Here is a 26,631-nt window from a genome sequence, read left to right as displayed (position 1 = left end):
CAAGACTTGACCCATCAAGCTCAAATACATTACATGAGTCTGATGACTCTGAAAGAGATTCAGATGCATAAGATAATGTCTTGTATGCTTTTTTCCATACAAATGATGTATCTATACACCACCAATAACGAGATTTAGATGCATAAGATAATGTTTTGTATGCTTTTTTCCATACAAATGGTGTATCTATACACCACCAATAAGATAATTTATTGTATGGTTTGTTTTTTAAAAAAAGATGTATCTATACCCTTATGTATTGAATTCAACAAACTCTTTTTTTTTTTTTTAATGATGTATCTATACACCACTTATATGTTGAATTCAACAAACTCTTTTCATATGGTGTCATATTTTCACTTCATAGTGTTAAAATTGAACTTGAGTTAGGAGACTACTATTATTATTATTATAGTTATTGGATGGAGGCACCATGCATGAGTTTGGGAATTATAGCTTCAGTGAGCCATTTTTTTTTAAATTAGAGGTTACCACTTGACTTTTTACTAGCTTAATAAGGCCATATTTGTATATAAGTGACCCATTAAGTGCTCAAAAAACCCAATTTTTTAGCTCACTAAGTGAAGTTGAGTGGAAAGGATATGCTCCAAAAAAAAGTCCAAACCAAGAGAGAAAGTCCAAAAATTTTGAATAGTGTGTTCACAGGAACATTTGAAAAACACAAGGAGGACATACTTTCAAATGTAAACATTCTTGCGTGAAAAATATTTTTCCTACAAGAAGTACAAAACAAATCTTCCCTTACCCAAACATTCCAAACTTCAAACAAATCACTCAATCATTTGGTATTGGAATCTCTACTTTTACTACAAAAAAGAAATAACACTTATAGGGCAACAAAATATATTCAAACATGGCATTCAATGCTTGTTAACAAAATTTCAAACTCAACCATCAGTAACTATAGTTATAGTCAATGTATACAAGCCAGCAATAACAAAAACAAATTCCCTTATCGACTCACTCTAGCATCCTCAACAATTCGGATAGAAACATCCCTACATACACCTTAGGAGACTTCAACATTGATTATAATGTTAACACAACCGATAAAGAGAAACTCCCCTTATGCATGGAACCATATAACATGAAACCAGTCATCGACCAACCCACTACAATTCAGAATTCCACATTGGATATTCATATTTGGACAAACCAAGTCATCGACAACAGAATTTCAGGAACACACTAAGCATATTGGTCTAACCATTCCTTGGTATATACTACAAACAAATATTACTTCATTGGCAGGCCTTTTAAATGTAGTTCATCTTGTTCATTTCCGTATCCTTACTCAAAACCTTTGGGGTGGCGACCAAGACGACAGCAATCAGCTAGAACAGGCTTCAAGTTCGAGTTTCAACCTGTTTAAGTAGGAACCAAGCATACGAGCCAATCAACTCTTCACAGTAGAAATGGAAACAGGTCAAAAGCATTGAAAAAGCATCGAAGGAGCGACATACATAAGAGAACTTAGAAGCTAGACCCGAGTTGTAGCTGCGTCGTTTCAGTGGTCGTTATGCTTGATCCATTTTCTTCCATCGAGGCCCTTTGTTTGGAGGAAGCTTTTACACTCGATGAATCGTGAGCATCTTGACTGTTCATTGATATTTTAGCGTTCCAACGTTGCATCGCGTACATGGTCGAAAGCTTCAAATCTCACGAACTTATGATTTCAGAAAACGAGACAGGGTTGACTTTAAAGCTGTATATCTCATGCAACACAGAAATTGTTATACCTTAGTTCTCAGCATCTCATTTTCTTGTCTAAGCAGCTCTTCCTGAAGAAATGTATAAAACATGTTCAATCAAACGAAGCAATGACGTGCCGAGTGTCGTTTATAATTAACTAGAATGTCGTATTAAGCGCGCACCCTTTTAAGGAGCTCCTGTGTTTGTTCCAGCACGAGTTCAGTCTGGCCAGAAGCAAAACGAATATGATGGCTAAAATCTAGCAGCATTATACGAAGCAAGAGATGGTGTAGGACCAGTGATGAGCTCATACCTTCCTTGCCCTAACTCGACTCAATCCAATATCTAATTGACTTTCTAGCTTTTGTTGGTCTTCCAATACCAAACCTGACAGATTTTCGCCCATCAGCTGTCTGCAGCATTTTCCAACTGTCATTTTGCCTCAATAGGCAGATGTTCAAGCACAAAATTCACATGAGCGTCGTGTGCACCAATTTATTCTGTTCAAGTCACACATTAATGCAGTATCCAAAGCTTCATGGAAAACGTGTCACACGTGCAGTGGAATCTGTTCAGCATTGACAATAAAACCTCGGCCGGTTGGTCGCACCTTACAGAGTTTTCCAAGATAGATAGCTCCTCGTTCATTCTTGCAGCCTCGTCTTTCCAGTTCTGTAGCACCAAGAGGTAATGAAAGAGCTAAGAAGTGGCTTTGAATCTCACATGAAGTGCAAAGGCGACTGCCTTTTAGACATGCAAACTACCTTTACTTAACGTTTGGATGAGTTGAGCAAGAGATCGTCAAAACAATGCCTCCAGCATCATTTCTCGAAGCAATGGAAAAGCAAGACATAGCAAGAATGAGTGGTTTTCAAGGACTCATTTACCCGTATCTATCCCAAAACTTGGGCATTATAATGTGAATAAAAGAGGGTACGTCTTTCATGTCAACACAGATCACTCCTTCCCTTCCTAGCCTTGTAATCCTTGGGACGAGTTATTTGTTCATCATTGCCTTTGTCCGGTTGGTTTTATGTTGGGTTTCAGTACTGTGAGTTCCGTATAGTACCTTTTGTGTTTGAGAAACTCTTAATAAATGTTGTGGTAAGTGCCCTTACCCCAAAGCCCTTTTCCACCTTAAAGGTATTGCTATGGGAGACTCGGCAAGACTTAATCAGATGAGGGTTTCAAATCACGAAGGCAAAGGTCACCGTACGATAAAACATGTTCTAAAATAAACTAAGGTGAGAAGCACAATGGCAAAAGCAGACGTAAAGAACTCCAAAACAAAATCGATAACAAAATTTACACTTAAGCATGCAACCAACAAGAAAATGACAGCAGATACATTGTTCCATTCGCCAAATGGGAAATGAGATGGAGTTCACTCTACGGGCATGTGCACTTAACTCGTCACTCCCTTTGCCACATGTTAGTCAATTCCCTAAAACTCAATGGTAACTAAAATTGCCCCCTCCATCTGGCCCTCGAGAGATAGAAAAGTGCTCCAGCCACATTGTCCCAGTCCCAAAGCAGACAAAATGCATCAGACGACCGAAATCAAGGCACTTTCCCTCCAACCTTGAAGCCAAAGAAAAGATGTCCTTTAAATATGAAAATCATGGTATTTTGCTAGAGACCACCTAAGCACAAAGGTGGTGTTAGGTCTGAATGTTTTGCATAGGCAAAGACTTCAAGTTCAAAGACAAAACCAGCAAATGTCATTGCGAAAGACCTATTCATTGTCTAGGTAATGGAAATATATTCTATATGCATGGCAACTCTAAATGGTGAAGATTGATAAGCACACATTGTTGCATCAAAGCACTTGTCAAAGACCCAAGAGTGATTTTTTAGAGCATTAGCAAAGGGGGTTTTAATTCAAGTATCACTATATTATATTATCCCATGTGAGGAGCTAGTGAGTTAGGAGATTCAAGCAAAGCAAAAGACATAGCTTCAACACGCGTAAGCTACTCACACAAGCAATCAGCTAGGCTACACTATCCACAAGCAGAGGCTGCTACAGCAAATGGCCTCCAACACCCTCCTTCGAGCTCATACGCACACAAGCGAAGCATCTACAAAGCAAAGCCATCCCATCAAATGAATGAGAAGAGTGCCATTCAAAGCTAACCTTAGAGAGGAGAAAGTCCTTAGGGAGATACTTAATGTTTTAAATTCATTTAAGAATTTATTGGGATGAGTTTGGCCTTCGATGAAAATGATGTTATGATTTGATCCAAAGCAACACGATTGATGATTGCCAAAGGGATAGAAGAGAAAGCCTTTACACATGCTATTCTACTTTACGATTACAAGGACACCTCAAAGATTTGCCATGAGAGATTTGGCTATGTCAAATACTAGATTCTAGATGTAATGTAATAACTATGAATGGTGGATGGGGTCCCACAATTCATTGGTAATTGCAAAGTATGCAAAGATTGCATGGTAGATGAGGAGCATTGGGTTTCATGTTTTATAGTGAGTAGCCACAACCCTACCCATGCAACCATTCAAACTACTTCAGTCATATATCTCTGTTTTGATGCTTAGGATGTCTGGAGTCTCATCGGAGTACTTCCTGATGTTCATTAATGACTTCAATCAAATGCCATGGGGATACATTTTGTTAAAGAAGCTTACAAAATAGAGGACGAAGGTACAACGTGAGACTAGAAAAGAGATAAGGACACTTCAAATAGACAAAGGAAGAGAGTTTATATAAAGAGATTTCAAATGGTAGTAGAACTCTAATAGAAGGCAACAAATGATAGAAAAAGCATCCCAATAGAATGGGGTAGTAGAAACAAAAGAACAAAGTAATTGGCTACTGTGGACTCAAGGCACATTAAAGGAGTTAGTGATGGACAACGTGACTTAGCATTTAAGATATCAACAATAGGCCAAGTGCAAAGGCTAACCATAAAAAGGTTTTTTCTTTAAAAGTTGACTATGGGTAAAAATGCATGTAGCTGCACAATTGCAAATAGTAGAACCTTCACATAGGTTCTCTTGTGACTATTTCATTTATAAGTATTTTTTTCATCAACAACATGCCTATGAAGAGGGCTTTTAAAGGGCACACAATCTATTAGTTTCATTGTTACAAAAAATTAACCCTATCATTTTGTAGTCTGACATTTCAACTCCATTTCAATATCATTTACATAAGCTGCATCATACTTTTATATCATTAATGTGTCTAACAAAGTTCATACACCTCAGTTAGTTTGACATGACTAATAGCCAGGACTAGTTGCACTTGTACTACCTCTTCCAAAATCTGCCAAGAAAGGTGGGACTAATTATTTAAATCAAAAAATTAATCTTGAAAATATTATAAAGAATAGGTACATGTGATCCTAGCTTGGATGGATTAATGGTGGAATTCCTTACAAATTATGGGATTTGTTAAAGGATGGTCTGATAGTCATGATTATCCAAGCATGTAGGAGAGGGACCCTCCCAAAGAATGCTAATTCAAGGCTGGTTAGACCCTTTTCTCTAAGAATTACTATTGAAGAGTGGAGAGAGGACTATTACTATTGTGTGCAGTCATATAAAGTTTTTCTTAAGGCTTTAGACACAGAGATCAAAAACATATATAAGTAGTTGATAGCTATGAGAAAAATGGCTTCATCAATTGTATAAAAGTTTTGGATAACTTTTTGACTCTCTTATGCTATTGTATTTTACATCACTAGCAAGCAAAAGGTTATTCTATTTAACATTGAAGGCAAAGCTAGCTTATGGTCTTCTTTGTTGGGATTACATTTTGAAGTTGCACGATAAGATAAGCTTTGGAACTTGGTTTTTTGCAAATGGTTAGGGATATTTTCTCAAATGATGTTGCCATAAATAGACTTCCCAACTTAGAAAAGGTATATTTGAGAGAGAAGGAATGCAATCAAAATACCCTCAAGCGATTCCCTTACTATCTACATTTTTTGCACAAGACACTAGAACAAACTTGGGCATTTTCTTTGTATAGACCCTTTTTGCAAAAATGATGGGCAGCCAAATATCAATAAAATGCCCTAGAATGTCTACCCATATTAATATTGTTATCATCTTGGTATTACCTTATGATTTTATGGTAGAGAATGAATTCATCCATGCTCCAACTTTTTGCATCTTTCTATCATAATAATTCTCACATGGTAATTTGTTGTTTTTTATTAGCTTAACTTTCTTTTAGTCTACTTGTAACTACCTTAAAAATCTTTTGTATATGTCAAATATCAATTCAAACTCTAAAATTTCCCTCTCCATCTATATCCATCTTGAGATACTTTTTGTTGACTCGTTATCTTGATGTCTTCCCTATGCTACCAAAATTGAAAGGCAAAAAAAAAACAGAGGTATAGACACCTACACTCCGTGACCATCTTACAGAGAAGCCACATCTCTCTTCCTATAGGTGGTAATTCCTTTGGAAAGGACTCCTTTTGGAATAAGGAAACTCTATACTTTCCAATTTTGAATTGTGATTCTATATGAAGATGTGACTTCTATAACTAGACACCTTAGAAAATTCATTTGGCTACTGCATATACACCCAGTCTTGGTAGTTCTCTTTTAAGCAATATAGACTTGAAATCTATTTGATGCAAGTGTAACACTATATTGCATGCAAGAGAAAGAATAAGGTAGATTATCTCGATCCTTTTAATTGGTGTAAAAGTATCCTCATAGCTAATTCCTTCTTGATGATAATACTCTTCTAGTACTATACTTGTCTACACATCTCAATAGCTTTGTGATTTATCTTGTAGGCCTAAATAGAACAATAAGATTCTTCCCCTTAGGTGGCTCCATGAACTCCAGATCTTTAGTTTATAGAATTCCATTATATGCTTCTTCCATGCCATAAACCAATTCATGGGTTCTACTAGCCTTGAAATCAATAGGATCTTTGACCTATGGCTTACAACACCTAAAACCTATTTGCAATCAGGGTAGGCCCTTTTTCTGAGCAAAAACCTCCAAGCGTCTGAGCGAAAGACAAAAATTAACTTTTCTACTTTAAAAAATGGCATATTAGGGTATGTTGCTAGAACCATGGTTCTTAGAGAAACAATATATTTATAGTTAATTACAAAAAAAGCACATATTCACTTCAAATGAGAATGTCTATTGTGTCCATAAATTTTGGCACAAAGATGGAGAACTTCATCTAGCAATGACAATGATGTTAGGAATGGTGGATACTAGGATGAAAAGGATTCTGAAATAACCCACGTGTAGAGCAGGTTTCTGTAGAAAATCCCCTCAACTCCTATTTAATAGGAGTATAGTTTAAGGAAACCTCTCATAACCCCTCTTCATGGGGGGTTTCTCCAAAGAAACTCAATTAACGAGAGTAGTTTCATCATGAAACTACCTTGGACATTGAAGAACTCATCACCCCTCTACATGGGAGTTTCTCCAAGGAAAGTCATTTGTAGTGAGACTTTAAGGTAGTTTTGCCGCCGACATTGAAGAACTCATCACCCCTCTACATGGGAGTTTCTCCAAGGAAAGTCATTTGTAGTAAGACTTTAAGGTAGTTTTGCCGGAGGAAAAACTATCTTGGACAACATTTTCTAAAATGTGATAACTTTCACATCCAATGTCCAAATATATCCATTTAGCCACTCAAATGGAAGTGCATGTAAGTCTTCAAAAAAAGCAACAAGAGTAGGTGTAACTCTTATGTTGCCAAAAAAAATAAATTTTCTTTATGATAACCCTGTGTGAGCTAATATTTACAATCATGCTGGATATTTGACCCTCATATTCAACTTGTGAAGAGCCAAGGAAATCTTCTCACTCAGCTTGAGTGTAAGGTGACTCGCAGCTAGTGTGCCAGCAAGTAAGTGGAGATTGGAATTTCTGTAGTAAAAGTTTGATACCACACCATCATCCAACCAAGGAACTTTGTTGAGAGTTACAAGAGGTATGAATGCAACATAGCTCAAGCTCTTAAAATGTTGCTACCGATTTCCAAGCACGTGTGACTTGTGTATCGGTGGTTATGAAGGTGAAACTAGTACAACCCTAAAGGAGATAACGGTGCCAACCCATACTTTGCTAGAAGGAATTACATGAAGATTGCAAGAGCTGGGAGATGTGCAGGCCTTGCACCTCCTTACCTCTATCATGGCATTTCTTTTTGTACTGATGAACAATATAATGCAACACCATGTGCAACATTAGTAATTCTCACAAGGGTTCAATACAAGTAAATCTAAATCATGTGCGTCAAGGCCTAGTTTAAAAGTCCATTATTTTTTAATCTCTCAAAAAACATGCACCATTTAGTTTTTTATTCATTCCATATATACACCCTTCAGATGAAACCATTTTTTATGTTTTTTTTAAAAATTGTACAGAAATGAGAGTTTAAAACTATTGAAACCACATTGTACACTTACATATTTATGAATGACCCCAGGAGGTAATTGTATCTTGTTTTTTTACCACTCTTCTTTTCTCTTTACATTCATTTCTCTTTTTTTGTAATCGGGGATATTACAATATTGTGTGGTTGGATGGATAAAAATCAAAGTGAATATCTTGTTGCATTTAAATACTATCGTGTTTCCATCAAATGATTAGCTGAAGATCAATGGTTGTTAGTTCTTCGACATTTTTAGAACTATGCTTTATCTAGAGGCTTTTCATCAGAGTTTACTTTGTTGGAAAAAGCAATGATTGAGTATTTTGGCAAGATAGAAGGGAATGTTCACCAGGTGGTAGCAAATTTGAAGCAATTGGAAGGTGAGGTGACACATCAATGTGTGGATTGAATGATCATTGTTCTTGATTTCTTGATTGCCATGCAGCAATATAATGCCAAGTTCCAAGCCTGAATAAATAAATATGTGCTCAGTCAGCTAATTGCTAGAGTAGATGATGAGTTTTTCTTTAAACAATTTAGAAACAATGGCATGCATGCAAGAAATTTTGAAAAAGTTTCACAAGCTACCTACAAGAAAGTTATTAGTCCACCCCCAGCTCCACAATTCTTACTGCATCTAGTAGCCTCGGCATATCCTGAACCTCCTTTAGGGGATATCCTGAATCATCACTAGGGGTTTATTCCCAACCGTTGCTAGGACTATTTAATTAAACTTCACCAAAAACCCCTGTCCTTTCTACCCTTCCCATCCTACCATCTCCAGACCTTGCAATCAAAGGTATCGCCAAGACCCTTAATGAGCAAGGGCTTGAAATGCTAGGTGTCGCATATTGACATATCTTGCCAATGTGATATGTAGTGACTATCATCAAAATGCACACTACTAGACAAAGAGATTGAATGTTCCTTATGTAAATCTCCTTGATGAATTAGATGCCAAGGACTCTTGAACTCCTCTGAAATCCAAGAAAAGAGGTTGTGATATTACAAACCCCTCCTTCAATTGTGGGACCTGTCAACTTAGGAGGAAGGTATGTTTTTTTGAGACTCCTGACACTTAAGTGGCTATCCATCTTTTTAAAATAGCTAAGGTCTCTAGATCCCATATAAGTAAATGGTCATTGCCACATTTCCATATGGTGACAAAATAAGAAGACTACTCCATTGTTGAAGGCATTGCCAATTTTTCTTTGAACATCACACTTTCTTGATATTGCAATCCCCTCCTTCAATTGTGGGACCTGTCAACTTAGGAAGAAGGTATCTTTTTTTGAGACTCCTGACACTTAAGTGGCTATCCATATTTTTAAAATAGCTAAGGTCTCTAGATCCCATATAAGTAAATGGTCATTGTCACATTTCCATATGGTGACAAAATAAGAAGACTAGTCCATTGTTGAAGGCATTGCCAATTTTTCTTTGAACATCACAATTTCTCAACTGATAGCACTTAGTCCTAGTGTAAGGCATGAATTGCAAAAAGTAATTTCTACACAGAGAACCAAGAAGAAGAGAGACGTACAAAAAATTTCAACAATCTCTTAAGATATTGATAATTGCCACATCAAGATGTGTGTTGATGGCAAATCTACATGCAACATCATGGTGTATTGTATCATGAAAATGGTTAAATCTAAAATGCACCATACATTACTCCACTTGAATCAAGGTAGTAAAAAAAAGGAGACCATCACCATGTGGGTCATTGAATATTTTCCAATCAGAATCAATGGACTGACCAACACTCTTAATTTTTATGTATCTAACATAGAGGACCTTAGAATAAGTTAGCCAGCTACCATATTTGGAAGATTATGGATGAGGAAAAGTGATGCTACTAGCTATTAAAGTAAGGTGATATGCCAGCTTACTGTGCTAGCAATTTTCTCCAACAAGGAGAGTAATGGGTAGTATTGGGGTTGGAGAGGGGAGTAGAATATTTGGGGAGCCTAATGTGGGTGGAAGGGAGGGATTAAGAAATCTGTTGGGATAAGAGAGCTATTATTAGGGGCTGAAGACATGTGGTGGTACTAATATGATGGATAGTGGTGGTGAGATGACTGCAAATAAGTTATGAAAAAGGAGAGGGCTTCCTATGGGGATTGAAGATTGGTGAAAATTTTCAAGTGGTGTTGGATATTGGTAACAAAATTCAAGTGGTTTTGGGGATTAAGGGCTTTGGTGACAAATGGTTTTGGAGCACTTGGTGACAAGCAGTGTAGTTGGCAAGAACTTGGTAACATCTCCACTACTTATGGATGTGAGAGTGGAGAAGAGAGGAGGTGGAGGTGTGTCTACTAGGGAATCGAAGGGGAGGTAAAGGTCCGGTTCGTCCAATGGATAAGGAAAGGAGTGGTAAAAGAGGGTGCAAGAGTGGGGAGATAGGGTGCACATAGGATAAGGTAAGGAGTACAAAAAGAGGCCACAAGAGTGGGGGAAGAGGGTATTGTGGAGACGATAGGGAAAAGTGAGAAGTGGGGTGAGGTTAAGTGCGGAGATGGGTAAGGAGGTGGGGATGAAATGAGGGGAGGAGTAAGAGGAGGCATGACCTTAGAATTAGAGTTCATGCTCCCGAGTACCTATCATTTGTGGTTGACTCATGATCCATTAATAAGACCTTTAGAATCCCTATCAATGGTGCTCAGCAACACTGCTCCTTGGGGAAGTATTTCCATGACATTGAATGGTCCTATCCAAGCATAAAAAAACTTGTTTTCCTTTTCTAAAAATTTTTCTTCATACATTAAAACAAAATCACTTTTTCCAAACTTGGGTTTCCTCAAATATAAGTCATGCCAAGCCTTTTATTGTCATCACTCAATCTCAGTTGATATTGGTGCCTGCCCCCGCTCCTCATCAAGGTGTGCCAATGCCACAAACTTGGCAAGTATGTTTCATGGAAGTGGTCTGTATGGAGAGTTATCAAACTTGTAAGTACATGAGTTGAATTCAAAGGGAATAAAGGTTTCTTGGAAGGGAGTGTGCTCCATTGTTGCTTTGTAAGCAGTGCAATATGACCATAAGTCACCAAAAAGAGCCACATGCCATCTTGCTCAACACCTTATTTGTGCTTTTTGCTTGACCATTGGCTCTAAGGTAATAGGCACAAGATCTACAATGAAAGATTTTATACATTTGGAGAAGATGAGAGATGAAATTGTTGATGAAATGTGTCCTGCATCACATCTTCTAAGAATATCATCTCTACCCATGTGGTAGAGATGATATTTGATACCATCCATATTTGAGAAGAAGGGTGAACTTTTTTATTTCTGTCATTCATTCTGGAAAAGTGCCCATGGAAGAAGGGTGGATACATGCTCGTACCAATATGGAATTTCTTATTCTTGAAAATTGAACCATAACTTGTCCATGTCACAGCAAAATACCATCATGTTGGATCTACAATGCAACATTGGCGGATTTGGAAAAAAACACCATGTGCATGCATGCGTGCATGTGCATGTGTGTGTGTGCGCATGCGTACACATGCACATATATATATGTACACACGTACATACATACATACATACATATAAATATAAATACAAATACACACATATGTACTGTCTGTATTATCTCCATATATAACTCAAGGAGCTTTGGGAGACATCTATAGTGTCATGAAACTCCTCCCCAAATTCGATAAGACTTTCCATCTACTTTATAGAGACAAACTTGTGATTTCAATACTAGTAATCTATAAACCAATATGGAGGCTCAAATATCCTTGTTTTTCTCATAAATATATGCATATTGATTCAAATACTAAATTAACATGATTATTTCTAGAATGGCATCCTTGGCTCTATCATACGCCAATAAAATTCCTCATGTAGTCAATAATTGCAAGTCTAGAGGTAAATGTGACATATGGATCTTCTAAAAATTATCATCAGATCCCAAGGTTAAGGATGATTTTTCGGAGTGGATTGAATGAATGGCCTTTAGATGTAGGGATAGAATGTCTTTTGGGGCAATATATTCTCCCTTTCACTTGAAATCCCTCTAGCAAAATAACCAACGCTTCTAGTTCCTCTCCCACATTCTTCCTCTAACTCCAACACATCCTCTTGGGCTTAAAAGATCAAGAAAAATGCCATCTCAATTTCCAAGGACAAGTCATCTCTCTCTCTTTACTCTATCTCCCTCTTCCTCTCAAATAAACTCTAAAGTCTCTCCTCCCATTTCCTATTGTTCTTGTTTCATTTCCTCCCATCTTTGCTTGTTCCTTAGCCCCTCTCCCATTTTCCCTTTCTAAAAATCTCCTCCCATACCATTTCAATTTTTGTACTTGACGATTGTACCCATCAACATCCCCTTCCATTTTTCTTATCCCTCCCCTATCCTATGCATTTCTTCTTTGACCCATGTCCTTTTTCATCCCATACTTTCTCATAGTTTCACTTTTCCTCCGTCCTCTCACTTCAACTCTCCTATTTACTTGTCCCTCCATAAAATTTCCACTCCTTTTATTCTTTTGCCATATTCTCAACCATCCAATTTCCTCCTTGCATCTTCCCTTACTCCCATGCACATTTATTTCTTTGCATGTCCTTTCATTCTCTTGTACCCACCTCTCATCTTGCATCCTATCCTTTCCACACATCCCCTCCCACCCCGTCGTAATTTTCCCTATATCCCCATCCCTTCCCATTTTCTCAAGGTTTCTCCTCCAATTTTCTCTTGCTTACTTTTCCCATTCTTCAATATTGTCCCATCCTATCTCATTTTACCAATTCATACATCCCCTTTTCTCCCATGCCCTCCCATTTCTTGCTTTCTTACATTCTTTCTCTAGTTTCCCTTTCTCAAGTGCACTTCCCTCCTATGTCACGTCCCCCCATATTTTCCTACCCCATGCCCTCTCTCGTCCTCTTCTTTTCTCATCACCTCCAACCCCTCATCCCCTAACATCCCCCCAACATTTTCTATATTGTCGCCTTTTACAATCCTTTATCTTCTCTATATTGTCGCCTTTTACATTCCTTTATCTTCTCATCCTATGTCACCTCTAAATTATTCCTCTCTTCTCATCATATGTCACCTCTAAATTATTCCTCTCTTCTCATCATGTGTTATCTCTAAATTATACCTCCCCCTCACACCATCCCCCTTCTAATTATACCTCCCCCTCACCCTATCTCCCTTCTAAGCTTCCCATCTTTTTTGTCTCCTCTCATCCCCTCTTCCTCAAAAGACCTCTACCATTCTAACTTTGTTTAAGCATGGAGATAGCATTTAGGTCACATACCCACTCCTTCTCTATCATACCATCTCCATTAGTATTAGTTTGTTCAATTTTTATCAGGAGGTCTTTCACTCAAGGATCACAATCATTGAAATACTATAAAAGATGAGTCGATACCATCCATACAAGATGTGAGCATTCCAAGAGGTGCTCAAAATGGTTTATCTTATTAGATGAGATAAACACTACATAAATACAAGGATATAGAGAGGCTATGCTCACATCAAAATCTTGCAAAGGATCCCACAGTGTAAGAGTCCAAGAGAAGTGAGAGAAGGGATTTTTATACCCATTGCAATCATCATATGCTAGCATACTTGAATAGCCATCAACGCTCCATTATAAGCTTGACATTGACGAGAGCATAAATCAAGAAGTATTTCTTAAACCACATTCAAGATGGCATGGCAAAATATTAGGTTTTGAATGAGTTTTATTTGATTTTAAGTGGAATGATCAGTAGATTGATGCAAACATTGAGCATGATAGGAAGAGAATATGAGAAGAGGGAAAATAGGCCACCTAAAGACACTTGCTTGTGGCAATAGTGAACGGAGGTCTTCCGATAAAGAGATGAAAGAAAAACCAAACTCCAACAAGCAATAAAATAATGCAATGCAAGTGAGTCCAAAAAAGCCTGAGACATATCTGGAAGGATATTCAACCCAGTTTTGTATATTTTCATTCGATAGCCTTTCTATATCATTTTCAAAGAAAGTTTTATATAGTTAGAATTTGTTGTTGGAGATAGAAAGCCTTTGTCATCTCTTACAAAGAGAATAGCTATAGATTGATATAAATTCATGGGATAACTTTGATCTATGCAACATCACCAAGTAGTTGGTCTTGTTTTCAACATCTTATAGGATTCATGGGATAACTTTGTTACCATCATCTCTTACAAATATAATAGTTCCAGATTGATATATCTTCTTGGTTAACTCATTCATGAAGAAAAAGAGGGCAATGATACAAACATAATGGTTACAAATAGAAAATAATATAAAAAAGTTCTATGTATTCCTAAACCAAAACAACAAAATATGTCAATAGAATAAAAAATATCATCATGATGGCAATAAACGAATTGAAATAGTACCTCCTAATACTATGGAAATCCAAATCATTCTAACTTGGGGTGTATGAAGAAAAATGTAAACACGGATAATGACAATTTAAACCCATGGTAAAGACTCTCAAAGAAATTGAGAAGATAACAGCCAAACGGTAAGAATATGTGAATCATATTTAACTATAATCAAGTATGAATATGTTGGTAAGTCATGAATTATTAGCTCAATGACTTCTAATCACTTTATTCCTCATAAGGTATCTTTCTACGATCTTGAAAAAAGGAATGATAATGGTAACTTTGAGCGGACTTGGAACTACATGAGGTGATTTACCAATTGATAAGAAAACTTAGGACATATATAAAGATATTTATGTTTCCAAGATCAAAGAAAACTTCTTATCTGAGAGTAATCACTAAACACACAAAGAATGTTAACTTTGATAAAGATGACCGTCCCATACAAGAGAAGTTTGATTAGTTAAAAGCTATATGTAGATAAATACTGAAAGGAGGAGTACAAATATTACAATCATGTATGTCTATATTTAAATGAAGAAATTTATTTTTAAATGCTCATAGATATTTTTTCATTGAGAACATTGGCATGGTGATTTTTTTAAAATAAGGCCAAGAAATATTAGGCATTAGAATCAAACATGACCTTAAAATTTTCAATTTTCCTTCTCTGGAGTATCCAAAATTTCTCAAAGATGAATAGAAATGAAGTTGATCAATTTATGATACCCTTTTTGGAAACTATCAGAGAAAATCTACACTAAATGTTGAAAATAAAACACAAATTTAGCAAGATAGTAATAATAATAAAGAAAGTTGTAGTCAAAAGTGTTGCAAAACCAGGACACAAAAGCATTACTGATTTCAAAGGATATTAGAGAAATAACAATCACGTTAGACATCCAACCATAGTAATATATAGCAAGAGCCTCATACTCATATGATTAAATGGACCTTAAATCAGTTGAAAAAACAGATTCAAATAATTACTACTATGAATCAAATCCATCACGTTTTAGAGGGTATAACCTAAATTCGTTCTACCAAAACTGAAATTTTTTGAATTGCCATGGTTACCAAATTGATTCAAGGGAATTGTAGCCATGTATTTGAAACAGTCTGAAATGTAGTCAAAGGAACAGTCTAATCACAACTACAAGTATTTTCAGTAGTTGCTCAGCTTTTCTTGTAATATGGAGGAGTATCTAGATTATTTTGGAGCACAATTATCACAGGAAAAATAGTTCAAAACTCTTAAGGGTGTCATTTGGAAACATTAATTTAACACATTTTTAGATGCTGGCCAAAATGTCATACAAATTGAAACATGCAAAGTATAGAGAGAAGTTCCTTGATGCATGCAAAGCATAAATAAAGACAATTCTTATTACATGCTATGAAAAGATAGAAATTATTAGAGGCATAGTATGTGTAAGGCTTCATCTCCTTGCACTCTATTTTGCCTCTATGCTTTATATTATCATATTTTTGGTAACTATAATCAAAATATTAATCTTGGGCCTATACACAAAGATATTTCATTTTGTAGAAAGAACGTACAAGGCATTTGTAGAGTTCTTAGTAGCTACAGTTTTGCTTCATTTGAATTTATAATTTTTAATTCTTTGGATGGTGAAATAATGGTAAAGATCATTAAAAAGCACTTTTGGCTGATTTTTTCCTTGGATTTTTTTTTGTCAAATTCCAAATACATACTTGAGTACTATAATGGTGGATTGATGAGAAAAAATATATAGAGAATATTGAGATCGTTCAAAGTCCTCTTATTGATTATTTATGAATTCCATATTGTTTGGGAGATATGGGCCTCTAAACAAAGCTGATTTTCTAGATTTAATCAAGACTATGGGTCTCTCTCACAATAATAATAGGTCTCAATAAGGAAAAGTACTTTCACACTTGTAAAATGATAGAGTTTTAGAGATTTTTGAAGAAGATTCATGCAGGTGGATTTCAAGGCAAATTGAAAGAGGTTCGGTTTGAACAGCCATTTTGAGATTTGAGCTATAGCTTTCACGATGGAGATTAAGATTGAGATTAAGAATCATTTCTACCTCTGACTAGGATTTAGAGTGTGATTTTGATTGTGATTGTGATTGTACATGTGGGTTTCAAGTCCATATAACATGTATGACCACTTAATATGTGTTTATATACCCCTTATATCCTTATATTAGGTATAGTTTGTGTATTTGAGAAAGATAACTTGTTACATCATTGCGATGTCTCCATTTAAGTGGGTTTCTTTTAGGAAAAACATGCACGCTTCAAAAATGTGGATTTTCAAAGACCATCTTCACTCTCTATACACATCATTTTGTAAAAGTTCTACACACGGATTTATAGGCAACTTCCGAAGAATCAGAATCAAGGCCAAGACAGAGATCAAGACAAAGGTTCTAGGAGAATTTCAAGCTCGAGACTGAGGCTGAGATTTTGACTAAGATTGAGATTCATTTGTCAATAATGGTACATCCTTCCTACGCAAAGTATTTATTTTCCCATTTCAAATGATTAAATGGCTTTTCTAACTAATCACCTCACAATCCCATCCCAAATTACTCTTGCAACCCCCAAGAACCTAGAATATGATTCTAAAAACTTACTCTGCTTGATTGGAAAATGATATTTTCCCTCCACCCTCTTAACCCTGCAACCTTTCTTAAGCCCTAAAACATTTTCTAACTCTTTAACACCTATGTAGATAAAATCATCCATTAGTTTTAGACAACATTTCATCTTTGTTTAAGATTATGCAAGAAATGATTTCAATGATTTATGTTACATATCTTTCTAATATATAGCCTTATATTCTATGCCACATTTATGAGGACATAAAATACGACAAGCTAGATGAGACTTATACAGTGACTAAAATCTCAAAGTACCTACAAATGAGAGATAGGGACAACAATAGGCATGCATATTAAGAGTGCAAGAATAAAGAAACTCCATGGTCAAACTTATTCCTCATGAGCCCTTGCTATAAAAAATATGTAACAACATTGTTATAATAACCAATACCACATGCTTCAATTCCTTCTACATAAAACCTTGTGGTTGCCTCATATAGACTACTTCTTATAGTTTCCATATAAAAAATTCATAATTTATATCAATTTGATGTAATTTAAGTTCCATACTAAAAGAAATAGAAATTATCATTTGAATGGCATTCTCCTAGTAGCTCATGTAAAGGTTTTTCTGAAAAGCCTTATTGTGCATACAATTCTGCAAGAAACCTTGCATTGTCCACGTGTTCAAACTTTTTAGCCTTAAGCTTGTTTTTGTAGACACTCTACAAACATTGACATTCTGTCCCTCAAATGGTTCTACAAACTCCAATTGTACCTCTATAGAATGACATTACAATCTTTTTCCATTGCTCATTTATTCAAGTGTATTTCCCCTTGAATGTAACAAGTCCTTTGTCTCTATAGTGCAATACCTCTACACAAAATGAAGAATACCCAACAATAAAATACATTGTAAATATATTTGGTTTACTTAATGTGTAGTCTTGATGCATGAAAAGTGTGAAGATACAATTTCTTTCATGATGTCTAACACTTTTAACACTTAAATACAGCTATACATGTGAGAATATAAGATATATCTTCACCAGTGGATAATCTAGCATACCCAATTAAGATGAATAGATACCTTAATATAAGATATATATTCATCATTGTATAATGTAGCATGCCAAATTAATATGAATGGATGAATAGAGCAGTTTTATATTTTAAAATTTACCTCAATTGTTTAACAACTCTACAAACTATCTCTAAGAACTTGTAGTTGTACTATTTTTGGATATGCAACATAATCTATTGGAATAACTATATTTGTGATGGATAAATATTTTATATTTCATTATCTACACAATGCATATAGGCTACGAGTACTGGTCTAGTTATGACATCAAAAATCTATATAAATTAGCTTAAAATAGTGGACCGTAGTTTTATAACATCCAAAACTTCCAAGGGGCCAAGTTATACTTTGTATTTCCTATAATAGAAATTGAGTTGCATTGCATTGTTCCTATTGGCTAAGTTAATAGACTAAAATATTATAGAAATGTATATAAACGAGTTTCCAAACCTATTTTAAATAATTGGATATTACTTCTAAATTTGAATGCAAGTATGGTAAGTCATGTTTACCTTATTTGCTTGCTCCAAAGTCTGAATTGCTTTCCCAAATTTTTGATATTTTCCAATTATCTTTCTCATGCTATAAAAAAAGAAGGCCTTAGTTAAGGGAGCTCTCTCTCTCTCTCTCTCTCTCTCTCTCTCTCTCTCTCTCTCTCTCGATAAAGAAACTCAATAATATACAAGTAATATTACATAAAGACATGAATATGAAATAAGTAAGTTTAGGTATATGCTACGGTTTGAATTACAAGATGAATGACATAAATATAAAAAATATAGTGGATTTAGGGTTTTCTAATTCAAATTCATGGCAACAGTATATCCCATGATCACAGTGGATGTCTTTGAAAAATTTATGACTAAGTATGCCAAACTTTAAGAAAACCATATAAAACATATAAACTAAGGACATTTTTCTAGTGGTACAAAAACTACAAATCTAGTTAAGAAATCCCAACGAATGTCTCACTTAAGGTAATCAAGAAAATATTTTCTCATAGCTATTGCCTAGACTAAAAAGCTAATATATTTTAGATCATTATGAATTTTAAGGTTTGGTAAAAAAGAAAAGGATTCAAATTTTCAAAATTCTTAAGTTTCTGATGATTTATGAATAAGCTACTTTTGAAGGGGTGGAACCTCATAGGCATATGCCCAACAACATTCTACAAGAAAACCCTAGATCAAAAACTGTATAAGTGCTCATGCAGGTTTTGGATTCCAATACTATAAAAAAGAAAAAAATCTCATTGTAATTTTTAATGTATTTCAAAATCAAAATTATAAAGAAATGCAAGGTAATCCCCTTGGGTTGATGTATGCACTGTATTTTTGGAAATTAATAGCACAATTTCAATGGCATCAACGGAAAATTAGCATTCAAGTGCCACAAAAATCTAATGCTTCCCTCCCTCCTTAAGTACCAAATGGAGAAAGTAATGGTGGATTTTGAACATTTGCAATAAACAGCAATGCTTTATTGTACATCAGGGAGCCCAATCATCAATTGCTACAAGGAGGATCTTCTCATCTTGGAGGTTCCCACTTAAATTTTCAAGGCACTACCTTGGCCAAGGGGTTCAACATTGATGAAAATTAAACCTCACTACCTTTTAAGGTTCCTCAAACTGGGATATGTTGGATCCATTGGAGAAGAAGCTCTCTCTCTCTACTTAAAGTATCACTTGAGGTAGACAAGTTGTACATTGCTTCCATTAAGATAACCAAGGGAGACACACAATGCTGGGAGAATAGTAAAAGAAAGATTCAAATTGTTCTTCATCCTTGAATCTTTGAGCAAGTACTTTGTACCTTAGGGATTCAAAGGAAAGCCCCTCCACAAGCAAAATGGCAAATTTTTAAACAAAGGTTGGGCAGCTAGATTCATAGATAGAATGAGGTATTTAACCGATTTCATTCAAAGAGAATGTTTGAAGACACTTAAGAAATCCTATCCATCAAGTATGTGGGGATTCTTCTTTCTTGGATCTAGCAAGAACTATATCTATTATTTCCCATGTATTTGAATGGCATTCATTTGATAGCTAAAAGAGTAGAGAGCAAGTTGTCTCTAAATCCAACTACTCCTCCAAGTCTCAAAGACTCATAAAATACATCATCAATGTCCTTTACAGCTAGAGGTCACTCCAAGAAGTGATTACCTCCTCAGCATATGCTAGGAAAAGACAAAAGCATTTACACCCATACAAGAAGCCATCATACTAAGAGAGAATGCAAGGCACAATAGCATTTTGATACATGAGACAAAATCTAAACTAAGCCTTCCAGCTCAAGAGCAAGTCAATACTAAGGTTCAATCAATTGTTTGAGATTTTTAAGCCATGGATTTTCTCATCCATCCATTTTCCTTAAGATTCAAAAGAGGCATTGTTGCAAATATTAGAGCATCATGATCTACAATGAAAGCCAATAGAGCTAGATCTCATGCAACTTGGTAATTACTTATGAGATTCAAAAATGATCTTGTTCTCATCTACATATCTTGCATTCATGGAAAAATTTACAATAGTGGGATGAACAAGCAATATTGAGTTTTTTTTGTTGTCTCAATTTTTAGGATAAGCCCTTGTTTGATGGTTAAAATGGATTGTGGGAACTTGCTTTTAGGAAAGACATAATCATGATATAGCACGCATCTCCATGGAAAAGAGAATGCATATAATATGTTGAAGGATAGACACAACTTCTTTTTCCAGCCTGGAACATCTTCTGCCCACAGTTTTCTTATTTCCATCCATCAATGTCAAATTTCATCAAGGAAAACTGGTTCCCTTAAAATATCATAATCAAATGCTCCTAGAGGAACCTCTCCTTGTAGAGATATTAAACTTGTCATTGATTTTATCCCAGCATCATCTCCATGAAGATCTCTCTAAGTATTCCTCTTTACAAGCGTCATCTCTCCCGATAAAGCTCTCTACAAGTTTTCCTCTTTGGAAAATGAAGAGATTAATAGAAAAATGGAGTAGTCAAGATTTCTAGAATACATTAATTCTTTTGTGCATCCCTAGCTAATCTTGTTCTTAAGAAAGAAAAGTCTATTAGACTTTGCATTGATTATAGGACAGTTAACAAGATTGTTTTCAAGACTGACTATGCTCTATCAACAAGTTTAGATATCTTGGCTCTCCTCAAAGATGGAACTCAAATCTAAGTATTATCAAATAAAACTCGACAAAGGATACATGTGGAAAATAGTTTTCAAGACAAGGTAAGGTTTATATGAATGGGTGTTTGATCCCACTAATTTCCTTGTAGCTTGCATTAGGGCTATGAGTGATATCATCAAAACCTACTTTAAAAAGCTTTTCAATGTTTACCTTGATGTGTACACTCAGCTACTTTCACTTTCTCTCCAACATTTGGGAAATGTATTTGCATTGCTCTCCAAGAATGAGTTCTATATTAATGTGCAAAAGTGTTGTTTTCTCATGACTTCCTTGAAGCACCTCAATATCATTATCTCTTCTATTAGCATCAATATTAATGAAGACATGCTAAAGGAAGTTCTCACGATTGTCAAAATATAGCAACTATTCATAAAGGAGTTTCATAGACTTGGATAACTTAAATATCAAACGTCTTTCTAATGCTTTTTGCATCTTTTTGCTCCTATGAAAAAGGGTACGCATGTTTTGTGAACTCATCATCATCATAATAAATTTTGAGATTCTTAAAAAATTTGATCCTTTGAAGATTGTGCTTCTCTCTTATCTTTGTGATAAAAATTTTAAGGATACTCCCATAGTATCTGCCCCTAGTCAAAAAATGTCCTAATTATCATCTCAAAACAAATTTTCCAAACAATATCAATCATGTCAATAGTTGTATGTATTTGTGTATACATGCATATACATACATATAAGCATGTGTATACTTATATGAAATGTGTATACATATTCATACTTAGGGGGTTTACCTAAAAATACATAAGTATACCACGTGAGTTCAAATGGAGGGGCTTTTTATTTCCAAAATTTAAGGTAATTTTACAGAAATTTATTTACATAAGGGGATTATTTAATGATTTTTAGAAAAAAATCGTAAGTTTGTATAAGAAAATGGGTCTTTTTATCCATTAAAAATGTATAGAGAAGGGGTTTTTTAAATACTCCTTGAATGCACGTTGTATATAGGACTTATTAATAGTGCACCCCCTGACTATTCATATCTCGTTCATATACATATACATCTCTCTCTCTCTCTACACACACACATAGATATATAAAATTTATGCATACATGCATGCATGTGTGCATGCCTGTTCATGTGTGTGCATGTGCGTGTGCGTGTGTGTAAGAGAGAGAGAGAGAGAGAGAGAGATTCTAAATCACTCAAAAAACAAGTATAACTTGGAATAAGAGCGTGGTGATGCTCCGAACATGGCCATTTTCATGCCGAAATTCCGTACGCATTTGCTATCATAAGCGCACGCTAAAAGAAGGTGAAAAGCACATCCACGCTTTTCAAGAAAAACTATTTTTGGCCGATTTTGGAGGTTTTTGGCAGCTTATTTTGGAATCGTGAAAGGCTATAAAAGAAGAGGAGATCGTGAGAAAGAGATTACACAATCCAACGCATGCATATCGAGGCTGTACGAAAGAGAAGAGAAGACACGCATCTCGATGTTGCTCAAGCGAAGAGAAGGCACGCATATCGAGGCAACTGCGAAAGTGACAATTAGCGCACGCAAATTGAGGCAACGCAAAGAAGAAGATCAGATCAAGATATTTTGAGAGTGAGAGTGAGAGTGAGAGTGTGATTAAGATTTGATCGTTTGATCATTTGATTTGAACATCTTCATGCGAGTGAGAGTGAGAGTGAGAGTGAGAGAGAGTGAGAGTGAGAGTGAGAGTGAGAGTGAGAGTGAGAGTGAGTGAGAGTGAGAGTGAGAGTGAGAGTGAGATAGCTCGGGGGTGGACGGGTGGTATCCAGCTCCTTCACGGAGTGATTCTTCTCCAAAATTATTGTAAAGATTCATCAGTTTCATTCATATTGGAAACTCTCTTCTTGTTCATTCGTGATTATTATCTTGCTACAATTTTGATCGTGATTATGAAAGAACGGTGCGTGATAAATTATATGTGCAGAAGAATGGATAGCTTCAAGAAGACTATTTAAGACCTAGAAGGGATGGCTATATAGCAAGACCCTCGAGCCCAAGAAGACCTAGTAGCAAAGAGAAAGGAGCCGAGGATATAGGACCATTTCAAGCCTCCTCTTGGGTGATGAAATATTTTCTACACCTTGAAGCAAATTGGGCTAAACTACTTTTAAGAAATGCCAAGTTCATCAAGCCAACAAGAGCTCCAAAATGGAAAAACTACCCCTCTCTCTCTACCTTGTGCAACCTTGAACCTTGTTAGACCAAGGAAAGCCATCTTTAAAAATCTCCTTAGCAAACCTTTAAGCAAATCAAGAGTCAGATAGTCTTTTTAAGAAAAGGTGCTTTTATGAGCATTGACTCTATATGGATCTCTATTTTCTTTAGGCAGTATCCCCTAAATGACGTGGAGTACTCTAAGCAAGTGTTCTATTCAAGAAAGTCCTCCAAAAGTGAAATCAAGTTTGGCACAAGTAGGATTTTAGATGGAAGACATGGCCTAAAATTAGGATAGAGTTCAGATTAGCCAACCTGGACTAGGACCTAGTAATAAATAGGATTCTACTATGACAGGGAAGCATCACTTAAAAGGAAGCCATGTTCTTAACATGTGTGTGTATGTGTGTTTCTACCTATCTCCATGTGTGTACATATACATTTATACCTATAATGTATGTATACTATTGGGTAAACATGCATTACCTATCTACCCAAACTAGGTGTTAGAACATCATAGTTACATTTGGGTAGATAGGTAATGCTTGTTTTCCCTGGCTTGTTATCGCTTTACTTGGAAATTAAGACAACCATATGGATTATTAGATAATAATAAAAAATAATTTAGCCACAAGTGAAGTTTAAGTCACAAGTGGAGTAAGGAATGAATGAGTGCATGGGTTAAGAAGGGATTAGAGAAGGTATGGAACGATTAGAGGGCTTGGTATTTGGGGTGGTTAAAAAGAAAGTGTAAAGAGAAGATTTCAAGGGGTACATAAAAGAATAATAGTGGCTTGAGTTGGGAAGATTCACCCTATGAGTTCTATTATAAGAATATTATCCTAGTATTAACAAGGGCATGGTTTTGTTTTAGCAAGGTCCTTATTGGACATGGCCACATGAATAGGAGCAAGAAAAGTAGATTAATGAGAGAGACTATATAGGATATGCTACCTTGGAAATATATTGGACTTTGAGAGCAAGAAGGTAGTTGTATGATGTACAAGAAGATATTTTTCCATAAATTTGTGGGGATGAATGAAATATGATGAGAAATATATGATACTAATATTAAGATTCTTGACCTATTTGCTAGATATTTGAACAACGTGATTCTTTTAAATTATTATATGACTTGAGAATGTTTTAAACCATGTGTAGCTTAATTAAAGAAATTCTTTTATTGAATGTAGCTATTTCAATTTCATGGTTAATTCTATCCAACTCAATGAGAACCTTTATTACATTAATAGAAAACTTCATGGACATCCTACCAAGTAATGCATGGTAATTGTATTTTTATGAAAGCTTAGTATTTTGCACAACCTATACTATAAATCGATTACCGTTAAAAATTTCTAGCACCCATTTAGTAAAAACTGACATACATAGATAGATTTTTTAAAGTTTTCATTCCATGACTAATCGTTGAAATTAATTTCTCAAGATATTAGATGCAATAACATTCCTAATTGTTTTTTAGTTTGTAATCATATGTGGTTAACTCTATTGCCACTTCAAGGATGTAGAATTTATGAACTCTACCCAATCATACTAGAGAAGGGATACTACCATCAATTGAATCAATTTGTAGAGAAAACTCAAAAGTTATTTGGGCACAAGTAGAAGAGAGCCTTAACAAAAAGTTTCTTTAGGCAAATAACTCTATCGAATAAGCTAAGTTGGGTTCAAAAAAATAGCAAGGAGTGATAGGAAAAGGAGGAGAGAGAGTGAGGGGGAGAGAGAGAACTAAAAGATAGAAAGGGGGAGGATGGAGAGATGGAAAGCACAATGTATGAGATGTAGAGAAATGAAGTTATAGCACAAGGGGCATGAGACACACCTCAACGTCTGAAATAGTTTTCCCCAACCAATAAGAGGAGCCCCACATTGTAACACTATAACGCTCAAGCTAGCATTTAAGAAAAGGATACCGATGAGGTTTAGTTGAACTTCAAACTAGCATTGATGGGGCCTAAAAAATGTTGCAATCTAGTTTTATCCAATTGCATGGAAGATCAAAGGCTTTTGGAATGAATTACAATGCTTGGGCATCCAGTGTTCAACCCTGAACATATCTATTGGGCTGGCGATGCAACGTTGACAGAATGGAGGTCGCAGTGCTGAGAGAAGGGAGGTCTCAACACTCAAGAACATGGTCCAATGGTGGCAATATGGCTCATATAGAGCCACTAGCAAGCATAAGGATGCGCTGTTACGCCCATGTTTTTACTCGACAAAATAATCTTAATGTGATTGGTCATAATCTTGAGCATTAAGTCTCGCTTGAAATCTAAATGCCCGAAAGCAAGGTGGTACCCTAACGTCTCGACCTAATACACGTAAGTGAATCTATTATTAAAATAGATCACTCTCATTTTTCAAAATCAATTTGTTTTGTCAATTTTGCCAAAATTGAACCATGTTTTTCGTTGGTTTTGACCCAATTGCAATTCGCTTTGCTACTATGCGAAAGGTAAATTTGCAGTTGCGATAAACCGCTATTCGCTGTTTCAAACGTAGCTGATGAAGCATGGTCAATAGAGAAATTTCTGCTGCTGGATCGGATTCATATTAGAATGTGCAAACCCAGGCTCTTAAATATATACACAGATCAGGTGAGAGAAGTCCATGTGTAGAGGGTCATCAACTCTGCTGTATATGTGCTGACATTAAGGTGTCCTCTAAGAGGGGACAGCACTCAGATCTGAAGCTACTTGGTGGGCGATATGACTACTAGGACTAAGCGAGCAAGATGGTAGGCTTCGCAGGCTACAATCCTTCGGAAGAGACCAAATTTGACTGATTTCATTCTTAACCAGAAACATAGATGCAAGAAAAAATGATAAAGACCTGGTGCTCGCAAACTCGTAAAGTCGCCCGGTGGTCGAGAAGATCATGACGGCCACGTCTGCATCGCAGAGGACCGATAGTTCGAAAGCCTTTTTAAGCAACCCGTTTCGGCGCTTGGAGAAAGTAACTTGGCGGCTGGGGATGCTTTCGATTCTCCTGATCTGTATTTTCCCGCGAGCGGCAGAGGCCGGTGCGGTAGTAAGGGGGTGACTACTGTCGGTGGCCGGCTGGGGAGGAGCAAGGGAGGCGAGGCGGGACATGGGTGGGGGCGAGGGGGAAGAAGGGAGGCGGTCT

General features: G+C 36.0%; 1 protein-coding gene across 2 annotated transcripts; it reads right to left on the bottom strand.

The window, feature by feature from the left end:
• Nucleotides 1–1,021: 1,021 nt before the first annotated feature.
• On the bottom strand, nt 1,022–26,631 carry LOC147887328 (MADS-box transcription factor 23-like). Of its 2 annotated transcripts, XM_087394711.1 has the most exons (8): nt 26,338–26,631; nt 18,654–18,723; nt 2,324–2,385; nt 2,027–2,126; nt 1,896–1,937; nt 1,761–1,802; nt 1,485–1,671; nt 1,024–1,385 (listed from the first exon to the last, which is right to left on the bottom strand). In XM_087394711.1, exons 1-7 carry the CDS (start codon nt 26,595–26,597, stop codon nt 1,495–1,497), a joined length of 753 nt encoding a protein of 250 aa, XP_087250837.1. In that variant the 5' UTR covers nt 26,598–26,631; the 3' UTR covers nt 1,024–1,385; nt 1,485–1,494. The 2 variants fall into 2 exon arrangements, with proteins under 2 accessions (XP_087250838.1, XP_087250837.1); XM_087394712.1 differs by lacking the exon at nt 1,896–1,937 and having other exon boundaries at nt 1,022–1,385.

The sequence above is a fragment of the Dipteris shenzhenensis genome, chromosome 23, assembly GCF_047967505.1.
Source record: "Dipteris shenzhenensis isolate YYH24624 ecotype China chromosome 23, Dip_SZ_1.0, whole genome shotgun sequence".
Taxonomy (NCBI): Eukaryota; Viridiplantae; Streptophyta; class Polypodiopsida; order Gleicheniales; family Dipteridaceae; genus Dipteris; species Dipteris shenzhenensis.
Note: the sequence above shows the minus strand (reverse complement) of the source record. Positions and strands in the feature narration are given on the sequence as shown.

Coding starts and splice junctions, on each gene's coding strand:
- LOC147887328 (XM_087394711.1), bottom strand. CDS start 26,597: ATGTCCCGCCTCGCCTCCCTTGCTCCTCCCCAGCCGGCCACCGACAGT. Junction 2,127..2,323: donor ATCTTGGAAAACTCTGTAAG/GTGCGACCAACC, acceptor AAAATGCTGCAG/ACAGCTGATGGGCGAAAATC. Junction 1,803..1,895: donor CACAGGAGCTCCTTAAAAGG/GTGCGCGCTTAA, acceptor ACATTTCTTCAG/GAAGAGCTGCTTAGACAAGA.